A 12,466-nucleotide genomic window follows, 5' to 3' on the forward strand; every position below is an offset into this window, starting at 1 on the left:
AAGGTAGTTGTGGGTAGCACCAGTATCCACCATAGCCCTGATTGGCTTTCCGTGATTTTTACATCAATGTACATTAAGTCTTTGGCCCTACAAATTTGAGCCTTTGCTTCTTCCATCTTTGCCTCTTTCAATGGGATATCATCCTTTTCAGCAATCCGATGCGACAGTGTGTTGCACCGATGTGAAAATGCCCCAACTACGTCCTCATCCTCTTCGAAATCAGTCTCACTATGACAATTAGCCTGTGGGGCCTTTTGCTTTGAACTTGACCCGCCATTTGCTAGTTGACAATATGCATTCATCATCCGCTTCCAAGGACACTCTGATACTCGATGAGGTCTTTCGCATAAAAAGCACATCAATTTGGGAGTGGCATCAGGTTAGCCCTCCGTTGCTTTTCCTTTGTTCCAGTTGTTACTGTTACTGTCGTTAAAATTTCCTTGACGGCTATTATGATAGTTTCCCTGAAAGCCACGAGTGCTTTGATAGGCTCCTCTTTTATTCTGAGAGTAACGCTCTCCCCCATTTGAGTTCGAGCTGGGTCTGTAAGGTCTGTTACCACCTCCAATTGCTTGATTACTCCCCGAAGGTCGATCTTTTCCAGATTCCGTTTGGTAATCACTCAAGCATTCGGCAGCTCCCATGATCGTGCTCAAATCAGTAACTTTCTATCTTTGAAGTTCCGTGCGTGTCCACGGTTTCAACCCTTCCATAAAGGTAAAGAGCTTATCCTTTTTCGATATATCTCGAATATTCAACATATGCCCTGAAAAGGATTTCACATACTCCCTGATAGAGCTTGTGTGTTTCACGTCTCGAAGTGCCCGTCGAGCTTGATACTCGACATTTTTAAGGAAAAACTACGATCTGATCGCTTCCTTGAAGAGATCCCAAGAATCTATTCGGACCCTATTGGCCTGAATGTCAGCATATTTGGTTCGCCACCATAGTTTTGTATCTCCACCCAGATACATGGTAGCTGTGGTTACCTTTCTAGCTTCGTCTTCAATCGAAACTACTGTTCCGTGTCAAACAAGAAGTTTTCGACTTCTTTTGTATCACGTGCCCCTCCCTAGTTACACGGTTCAGGAATTCTGAGTCTAGGAGCATACTTAGGTACGAGAGCTTGCCCATTGCCCGCCGCACGTTGGAGTACTCGTAATTGAGCTCTCAACGCTTCTATTTCATCTTGCAGATTAGGAATGATTCCAGCAGCTTCAGTCATTGTTGCGCAAGCCCTTTGGCTTTCATTCGGTTGGATGTGTAATCCACGAATCTCGGATTCTGCCATCTCAACTTTTTCTTCGAGACCGTCCAAAGCATAGCACAACCTAGTAGTTGTCTCATCAAGCGCATCCACGCACTGTTTAGTAGTACTCTTCTTTTGAGGCTCTCCCATTTCAGTGGTGTGGGATGTAATTGGATCCGTAGCTTTCTTATCGAGGGTCGTGAGCCGCAGTTCTGATACCAACTTTCACGGGGTGCCTTTCTTCTCGGCACAGAAAGGGACACCGTGCGGCAGTAGTCTGCTCCGCTAAACTACCTTCCGCCTTTTCTCGGTCGTGTCCGAACGAAAGAAAATTTGATTACAATTTTGTAGAAAGCTTACAACAGAGGATTTGAATACATTGAAAGTAAATTGAATGTTGATTGATGAAAACTGAACATTACAATTGATGAAAGAAGAAAATTACAATTGCTGGTGCAGGGGGTGGACACCAGTGAGATTGAAAGATTTTTGAATGATTAATACCCCCTATAATAGCATTTGGAACAAAAACCTAAGTGGCAGGAGTAGACGTTTAAAAGACGAGGAATCATACTAAAAGTTTACTAATATCAGAGCTATTTTACAACTGAAATAACTATTATAATGAAAAGAAAATTACAACTCAAACTTGAAGTAATATTTACAATGTGAGGTCGAAGTTGGACAAACTGCGACTGCGATAGTGTCAAGGGGCTAATTAAAACTGCGGTCCTTGACACCTAGTCTTATTTGGGATCTAGTGTCCATTGGATCATACACTCAGGCTCATTTGAATTGAGATTCAGTGAGTTGGGCTTGTAGATTTTTCAAGTTGGGTTAAAGTTTATTTGAGATATTCACAAAATAAAAACCTAAAAAGGCACCAAGTATGTGACTCTTCTTTCAGAACTTAACACACTACATCTATCAAGAACAATTTGAAGAAAATAGAAATCTTTATTCGTACATTATAGCATAAGTAACTTGGAATAGAAAAATTGTAACTTTCAATAAGGTGATGAAGCCACCACGTTCACATCCTCAACTGATGAGGTCATTCTAGTGCCAGTCAAAATCGGGTCAATTTTTATTGCGATTGCTCGGATGCTGCCATTTTCAGCTTTATCTCTGCTATCATGCTGCAGCCCTCATCGCTCATCTGTCTCCCGTAGCTAAATTATACTTTTCTTGCTACTTGACAATCAAGGAACCAAGGAAAATAATCGATTGAAACCCTAATTTAGATTTATAAATCAAATGCAATTTAGATCGATAACTAGACCAGGGGATGCATCAGTTTCATAAAGTATGGAATTTGACAAGATTTTCAATCTAAAGGGAGTAGATAAGAAGATGACACGTGTAACTTATTAAAAGAAATGATGTCTAAACGAGTATATCCACGGAAAATTGGATAAGTGCAAGGGAGGGAATAAATTAAGGATGTGATATCTTGTTTGCACCAAGCACAGGTTAGACATGTTTTCTTGCAAGTGAGAAAGATTCAGTTCACTAAATAAGAGGAATCATGTGCGTAAAAAAAGAAATCAGCTAAAACTTAACACTACAAGTATATTTTAAAAATTACTCGAAAAATTAGTATTAAAAATAATAGAGCATTAATTGAACTCATAGCCATAAATAATAAACTCTTCAAATAGCAATTGGACCAAAGGAATGTAAAGCATCACGAACCTATGTTTTATCAATACACTGTACTCCGTTATGTCAAATATTCCGTTAAAAAAATAATGGATTTCAATTGAGTAAACAAATGAAAGAAACAGAAAGAATCGTTTGCAACAAATTGTAAAGATGAGTGATTAATATGGAATTTCTCTATAAATTGAGTAGTATATTTAACCCTCTATACTTTTGTGTCATTCTTATTGTGTTTTGCAATTATGGTGCGTTTGATTGCAAATATAAAATTTTTATTGAAAGAAAATAAATTTTAGATAATTGAATTGCCTATAACTTATTTGTATGAAAATTATTAATTAAATATGTTTGATTAATTTAGTTTTCAATTTAGAAAATATTATACTTTTTCATTTTTTATTGGCGGGCAAATAAAAAAGAGTGTATAGATAAGAGAGAGAAACGAAATATTCAGTCAAGGTTTTTAATGACTTTTTGAGATCTAAAAAGTTTAGAGATATTCAATTGAGACTTTTTGAAGTTCTCTAAGGTTCCGTTTGATTGCAAAAATGAAATTGAATTGAATTGAAAACGAATTATAGGGAATTGAATTGCATAGAAATTATTTTCTTGAGAATTGTAAATTATTATGTTTGATTGGTATAATTTTTCACGTGAAAAATATTGAAATAAAAGTATTTTTTGGTGTTCGTTTGACTTTATTTTACATGAAAATCAATTAAAGGAATAAATTTATTGGTATTGGGGATAGAATTTGTTTCTATTGTCAAAACAAACAAAAAATTCAAAAAAAAAATATTTATCTTTTGTTGTTCGTTTAGCTCTGTTTTATATGAAAATTGTCATTTAAAGGAAAATATTTTTTTACAATTGGAATAGAATTTAAAAAAAAATTAAAAAAGAAAAAAGGAACCTGGAAAACAAATTCTCATCTAACCTATAGGAATTAGAATTCCTTAAAAAGTTAGAAATCAGGCGCGTGAGAGGAGGGGTTGGAAAATCATTTACAGGGAAAAACTTTGCCATCAAACATTGTTAAAGTAAGAAAGTGAAATTCTATTTCCATTTCCCATTGATTTTCCATGCTATCAAACAGGGCATAAAAGTATTGATATATTCAATTGAGACTTTTAGTGCTTTCAAGAAATCTCTAAAAATTACGGTGTATTTAATTAAAACTTTTTAGAAATTTCTATTAGTTTTGAGATATTTCTGAAGTATTAACTATTAAGCAGAAAGTACTCATATAAAATTTTAAAATTTGTTTATTATTAATCACGAGATTTTGGGGTACTTTCAAAAATATATATATATATATATATAGAAAAAATTAAATTAGATTCTTGTAACTTTTTTTTGTGAAAATGTCTCTTTTTTTATTAAATTATAAAATTTTATATGAAAATTTTATAATTAAATTTGAATAAACTGATTTTTATTTATATTTAAAAGCATATTATATTAATAATATTGAATATTAAATTTATTGTTTATTATATATATAAAGGAAAATAATTATTATTTTATTTAATTAAGGTCTTAAATTTTTATTAAGAGATCCACAAAGTCCATAGAAATCATCATTAAAAAAAAAAGTCTATCAAAGTTTTCAAAAGTCCCAATTGAATACACTCCTAAAAAAGTCAGCCCTCCTTAAAGAAATATTTTCCTTATTTTTTAGAAAAATATGATCAGATGACCAAAAGTTGAAAAATAGACACAAAAAGTAAAAATTTGAATGGAAAAATGACATTTTCAAAATAAAGTTAATCAAACGCACTCTTAAATAAATTGTAGATGATATAATTAACTTTCCTAATTGAATCCAATAAAAAAGCCTTCGTTGGGGCCTAGATTCTTATCGATGGAAGACTCCCGTGAAGTGTGAACCCTTCTAATTAGGATATTTTCTGTGTCTTTGTATGTGTCTTTGCTCAAGAGTCAAGCCCCAAGATCCAAAGAATTTTACAAAGAATGCATTTTTATTTAGCTAATTGGAAGCTTGTTTGTTTATAAACAATATTTTTGTCGCTATAATATTTGGTACTATCTAATCCTCTTTAAAGCTGCATGTCAAATATGTTCTGATTATTAAAAAAAAAAAAATCATGTGGAATGAAAAGGAGACCATAGATGTTGGGAAGATTAGCATTTCTGATCTAATTAGAAAATCTGATTCCAAATCTTCACAGCCCTATTAACATACAATTAATAAGGCCGAATTAAGTTACAAACAGGACTGTGATCTTCTTTAGAAGTTTATCTTTGATCTGCATATCGCTCTTCTTTTCTGCCATTCTTCATGAATCCACCCGCATTATTGCCAAAGCATGCATAATTTCAAAAGAAAATAAAAGGGATTATTTTAAAGAAAAATTAAAATATTGGAACAGAAAAATTATTTGAAATATTATTTTTTCTCCAATGCTAAAACTATAAAACTTTAAACTCAAAAAAAATAGCAAGCACAGAATTTGTATAGAAGGAAAATAAGTTCTATGCAATTGAAAAAGGTACAAAGCTACAAGTACTAACAGATTAAAAACAAGGGACACTTGTTCCCCAGTGATTGATAGCTACCAAAAAGAGTCCACCTGTACGTGTAGTGCAGTTCTTAAAAAAGAGAAGGTAGACGTGAGAGAGAGAAAGAGAATTGCATCGAAAATAAAAACGTACTCCTCTCTTTAAAAAAAACATAATCACATGATCAACTTTTGGAAAATATTTTTAAGAAAAAAAGTCAATCAAACACCCAAAAATAGGAATGTGAGTGAAAAAATGACATTTTTCATGAAACATAAAATCAATCGAAAGCACAAAAAAAGAAAAAAGGAAAAAAGAATCCAATTAGAATCAGTAGTACCAGTAACCTAATTCAATGGTCATTGTTCTAGCAAATGCTATAAGCAGACAATGGTCTGGTAAATATATATATATTTTTTGGCATATAACTAAAGATCTAAATACCATGAAGAAAATAAAAAAGTGACTTACTTTTTGAATTACAATCCCGGGGATCTTCAAAGAGAGAGAGTGAAAGTTGCCTGTGAGCAACACCAATGTCAAAAAGTATGAGACCTCAAGTGGGATCATTTACAATGATTTCTTTGACCGGAAGCCATAGAAAAAACTCTTCTTGTGAAAGCCCTTCAACTCCAGTAAGATTGCCATATGTAAGATTTGCCCTCACAACCCTATCATACAAAGCCATGGTATCGAATTTGGTCAAGCATGGCCATTCAAGAAACACTTCAAGAAATCCAGATTCTGAAACGGTGTAGGACTTTATGTCCTTCGGGTAGAGGCCTGCTGGTAACCCTCTGTATATGAGGAGGTCATGGATGGAGGAGTGAGAAAGAGGAAGAGAGAGAAAGACTGAAAGTAAAAGAGTGAGGAAGAAATTTTGAATTGAAGCCATGAATAATGTGTAATGGTAAAAGGATTTTGAGAGTGGAAAGGGTTCAAGGAGGAATGTGGAGGGAGTTTTAGGGTTGTTTTACTCTGTTGCCCTGGAAAATATGACTGGTTTGAATTTTTGGAATACTTTAGTTAAATTTGATCATTCCACAAGACCAAACCACAGCATTCTTGATGTCGGTTGAGTGAAGAGGACGACAGTAAATTGTACCTTTTATGTCACCGAACTTATGTTAATTTATAAAAGTAAATCACAAAAAGTGATAAAAACTAAATAAAAAACAATGGTTTGAGGTCCTAAGTGGTAGAATACAATTAGGCCAACGAGCAGAAAAGGTCGACCGATAGCAACTTTCACATTTTTGAATTTGAAAAATGAAAAATTCCCTGAGTTAAATGTTTCAATGACCACCGAACTTTGCATCACGTCACGACTTACTCACCGAACTTTTAAAGTTATCCCATTAGCCATTGAACTTTAATCCGTTAGTCTCCATTACTCACCGGATGGATGGTGTTTCAAAAGATGCTGACGTGACAAACGGAAAAATGAGCTGGCTAGTTAACTCCGCCCAAGTTGTAAGTGGAGTGCCAGCTCCATGTCATCACCAAACACAACTTATCCCCTCTAATTCAATGAAATGTGACTTCACCAATTAAAACCCAAAACCCAGACATGAAAACCAGAACTCTCAAATTGAAGCTCCATCCCCAAATCCCCAAACCCAAATCGAAGCAGCAGTGTATTATGAAATTTATCAGCGGGTGGTTGATAGGTTACACCAAAAGGATTGTTTTACGTATAACTTGATGATTGATGGTTTTGTAAAATGTAGCTCGTGAATTGTTTGACTTGATGCCCTTAGCGATGAAAATTTTAATCACTTGGAGTACTCTGATCAGTGGCTATTTGAAATTGGAGAATGGGTTTGATGTTGCTTCTGATTTTTTAAGAAAATGCCGCTGGGTTGGGAGGGGGGGACGGGACTTGATTTCTTGGAATTTGATGATCGATTGTTGTGTAAAGAATGGGAATTTTATGTCTTTGTGCTGGAATACATGTGATCAAAGTCAGATTGAGAATGTTGATTCCAAAAAATGGTCAGGTTTTCCTTTGGCCAACTTGACATTATCCCGCAAACGGAGTTAAATGGACTACATGTTTGCATGCCTGGGTGCGTGTTTGCGATAGAAATTCCCAAGTTTCTGGTGCATATGTCTGTGTTTTAGATTAACAACGGCAGTTCACTAAAGCTGAAATTAATGCAGAAATTAACAACAGTAGTTATCAACTAAGCTGCCCCCACCTAAATTCTAATTACAATTTCAGTCAACAAAAGCATCTGTTCATTGAGATTGCATTCAACACCCAACAAGATACATATAAAAAGGTAATTGCAAATGAACAATATTAATGAAATAGAGCTACCAATTGCAAAATTCTAGTACATAGCATGAAATAGAGCTGCCAATTGCAAATGAACACCATGATGTTTGTTAGCTTCTCTACTCTTTGTTCTTCACAACACTAGAACTAGCCTGGAATTTTATCCTTCCTCGACCGGCTATTTGTTCAAATAATTGTAATCTATTTGGCTTACGGTCCATAAATGAGAATGGTTACTGTGGTGCAGATACTTCAGGTAACACACCAGCTGGAGCCAATGACATTGGGCTGGTCGATCGACTGGGCACAATGTAGAATGGATACTGCCGCTCACTTATATGATGGGGGGGACTATACTCACTCAACTTCAAAATTGATTACACTGAACAAATTCATAGCATAGCTAAATTCATTGCTTATCAAACATATCATCAAACATATCATGATCGATTTAAATTTCCCTTTATTCTGAAATGCCATCGTCATGGATTTATTGCGTCATCTCTTTCAAATCTGAACCATTTCCAGTTAGCATACAGAGTTTCTTCATTTTTAAAAGGTAAGCCATCCATGCGAAGGGCTTCACTTTGCAGGAAGCTGAAATAGCTAAAAAAAATTGCCATTGCTTTTGCTTTAGAAATAAGAGAGCATCATGATACCCAAGAGATTTTCTCCTACAGACACGAAGAGAAATAAAATGGATTTGGGGGGTTAGGGATAGGGATTGGAGCTTTGATTTGGGTTTGGGGATTTGGGGATGGAGCTTCGGTTTGAGAGTTCTGGTTTTTATGTTTGGGTTTTGGGTTTTACTTAGGGAAGTCACATTTCACTGAATCAGAGGGGATAAAGCTGTATTTGGTGATGACATGGAGCTGATTTGGCACTCCACTTACCACTTGGACGGAGTTAACTGGCCAACTCATTTTTCCATCTGTCACTTTAGCATCTTTTGAAACACCAGAGTAATGGAGACTAACAGATTAAAGTTCAATGGCTAATGAGATAACTTTGAAATTTCGGTGAATAAGTCGTGACATGATACACAGTTCGGTGGCTATTGAAACATTTAACTCAAAATTCCCCCCTCCAAAATAAAAAAACACCAACTTTGACAATTAGAAATATCACAATGATATAATTCCCATTTTTATATTATTTAGCTGAATTAGATTTTTATTGATAAGAATAAAGAGTTTAGCTAAATTTCAGGAGGAAATTGTTAAAAAGTATGATTTGTAAAAAGAGGGGGCCCAAATTTTTGTAATCATTAGTGAGGCCACTAAAGGGCAACTCCAATGCCAACACCGTTGCACCGAATTGTCCATTTTTTAGTGCAAAGTTGCTCTAATGCAACACCAAACTTTGCATCATTTTGTACCTGTTTGCGAAATTATTTCTTTCAATTTAAAATCCACCGCAAGTGTACGATTCGTTAACAAGTAGTAAAATGGACTATGAGTCCAAGTATCGATCCCACAAGGATTGAAATAGTTTAAATCAATCTATTATGGCCTTAACCGAAACACGAAAGTAAGATTTATGTTTTGTGATTTAACTAAGGAAGATGTGAACTATGATGCAATTATGAGTGAGGAACTTATATTAAATGCAAAATGATATGGATGCAATCTACGAGAATTTATGAAATTAATGAACTTACTAACGCACTGGGATCACAAATCCCCAAACAACACCTGTTCAACTTTTAACTATGCAAATTTGACACATATTCCCACAATTGATGAATTAATATTCCTATTTTAATTTAGCACTCTCTCTAGAGCAATGCCAAATCTACCCCAATATGTGATTCGACTATATCTCTATGACGAATACTAACATACATGAATGTATTATGATTTCATGAATATTCAACAATTCACACAAGGCATAGATGTATATTTTTGTCCCCTATAGAATCCTATGATAATTTTTACTATGTCGAGCCTATTTTTCTTCTTTCGAATGCATAAAATAGGCCACCAAAATCATATAATTACGTGTACAATAATAATATGAAAATAAAAACGTATAAATCATTCAATTCCGGACCATGCGTTTAAATATGTCAAATCTCCAAATCAAAAATCAATAGTATTGCAAGGTTCATCGATTTCCTAGCAATAAAAATTCTAGCCTAACATGCTAAAACGAAGAAAATACAAAAATAGTTGAAGAAACGTCATCACCTGAATCAAGTTTCAATCAAATATTCAATTGGCGCGATATTTTCCTCTTGTTCTCTCTTCGTTTTCTCCTTCAAAATCTCCCTTTTTCTTGTAAAAATGACGTCCCCTTCATTCTGGACGTCTTTTCGTATTTATATCGCGTGAAAATTTTATTACCAAAAGAGTTTCAATCGTACAAGGAAAGTAAAATTTTCTCTCCGAAAAACTACCATGCGATCGCATGGCTTTAATCCGTGCGGCCGCATGGTTATACCATGCTACGTTCAAAATTTCCTGCCCTCATTTGTGCGGCCGCACGAGAGATCTATCATGTGGCCGCATGGTAGATTCTCACTTTCATTTTCTCCAATTTGGTCCCTCTACTTGAATCTTTCACTTATTGGCATCTTTTCTTCATTCTTTCCATTCCATCATCCCAAGATATCATCAATTGGCATTTGGCTTAATCAATGTCTTGATTTGTTCATCGGGTCAACTTTTGGATAATTGTACCTTGATCCTTGAACTTTTACTTTTCGTCATTTTAGTCCTTTTTCGCGTCTTTCTCTTGAATTTCACCATGTTCATCGGTGTTCCCTACAATTCACAAATGTAACGAGATTAAGTCACAATTCAATCATTTTACTCGTAATTAAGTTATGTTCGTGACCTAAATAAATGTGCAAAAACACACTTATCAATACCAAAATGGTACAAAGTGTATAAAGTCTCTTTTGCCCTTTTTTATCCTTTCTCAAATAAAATTGTTAATGGTATTTATGTTATTTGTGCTATATATTTTTTAATACAATAAATTTTATTATTATTAATATTAATATTATTATTTACGTTTAAAATAAATTTTAAATTTAAAAAATAATAATTAATAAAATAATTAAAAGAAGAAAAAAATTTAAAATATAACAAACACGATGATTTATTAAAGTTAACACAAAATATATTAAATAACGACATACATACGATAATCTAATTTTATTTAAACAAAACGATACATTATAAAGAAATTATTTAACGTAATTATTTTGTAACACATAAAGAAAATATTTAACATAATTATTTCGTAATACATAAAGAAAGTAAACAACGACATACAGAAAGAAATTATTTTACGTAATACATACGATTTTTATATTTATTAATGAATTTAATCTTTTTCATAATTTAACGTATTATTTATTTAGTAATTTATGTATTTATAAAATAATTAAATAAATAATATTTCAAATACATAAATTATAAAGAATAAAAAAAGGGGAAGAAAATGGTTAACACTGTTCATTTGGTGTAGCTTTTGGTGTAATAGTTGGAGATGAATTTAAGTGTAGTTAAAAATTTGGTGCAAAATGGTGCAAAATTTAATGTAGCGCTAGAGATGGCCTAAGAGAACGTGCTATAACAGTCATCGGACACCAATTTGATTATTTAATAGGCTCATAGCATTTTTGGCTAAAGCTTTTGAAGTTCTTATAATGTCATCTCCAACGCTATACCAAAATTGCACCAAATTAAAATTCATCTCTAACTATTGCACAAAAGTTTACACCAAATGAGCAGTGTTTAACCATTTTCTTCCCTTTTTTATTCTTAATAATTTATTAATTTGAGATATTTTTTATTTAATTATTTTATAAATATATAAATTACTAAATAAATAATTACGTTAAATTATGAAAAAATTAAATTCATTAATAAATATATAAAACATAGTTCAATTAATAAAAACACTACCACAACGAAAATATTAAATCATGCCATCAAAAAAATAGTGCAATGTATTTTGAATTTGGATATTACAATATTAGTATTTTTTAAATTAATTCATTAATTATTATTTTTTACATTTAAAATTTATTTTAAATGCAAATAATAATAATAATAATAATAATAATAATAATAATAATAATAATAATAATAATAATAATAATAATAATTTATTGTATTAAAAAATATATAACACAAATACCCTTAATCAATTTATTTGGAAAAGGATAAGAAATGGTAAAAAAGACTTTATACACTCTGCACTATTTTGCACTAAAATAATGCAATATATAATGTTGCATTGGATTTCTTTTACACCAAAAAATGGTGCATTTTGTTGTTTTGGGTCTCACATTAGAGATGGCCTATGCACCTTATTTGAGAAATTATGTTGGTCAATAGGTTAGGTTATGCAAAGTTGTGTTTCTCAAAACTCAAAAGTGCATGAACTTCTTGATCCTCCACTTCTTAATTACAAGTTCGACTCAACCACAAATCTTTTGAAAGAAAACAAACGTAATCGAAAAATAATATGGAGAAACAGACTTGAATCACATTTATACTAGGATTTTCCCCCCTTTTTAAATATACGAAAATTTACCTATCACTTAAGGGCCTGTTTGATAGGCATGAATTTTTTCATGAAAAATGAAATTCAAATTCCAACTTCCACTTTTTGACTGTTTGATAAGTTGTTTTTTTTCCCCATGGAATTGATTTTCTTGGTTTTCTCGAAAATGGGACTTTTCTTGGTTTTCTAGGCTACCGTTCCTTTTTTTTTTTTTTTTTAATGGAAAAAAA

At 32.7% G+C, this 12,466-nt stretch overlaps 1 protein-coding gene across 1 annotated transcript; it reads right to left on the minus strand.

Annotated features, from left to right (window-relative positions):
* Positions 1-5,990: 5,990 nt before the first annotated feature.
* On the minus strand, positions 5,991-6,329 carry LOC111398063. Its single transcript, XM_023025017.1, has one exon. It carries the CDS (start codon positions 6,327-6,329, stop codon positions 5,991-5,993), a length of 339 nt encoding a protein of 112 aa, XP_022880785.1.
* Between the last annotated feature and the right edge of the window lie 6,137 nt (positions 6,330-12,466).

This window comes from Olea europaea, chromosome 7 (assembly GCF_002742605.1).
Source record: "Olea europaea var. sylvestris chromosome 7, O_europaea_v1, whole genome shotgun sequence".
NCBI lineage: Eukaryota > Viridiplantae > Streptophyta > Magnoliopsida > Lamiales > Oleaceae > Olea > Olea europaea.

Bases quoted from the DNA above. Each gene is read 5' to 3' on its own strand.
- LOC111398063 (XM_023025017.1), bottom strand. From the start codon at position 6,329: ATGGCTTCAATTCAAAATTTCTTCCTCACTCTTTTACTTTCAGTCTTT.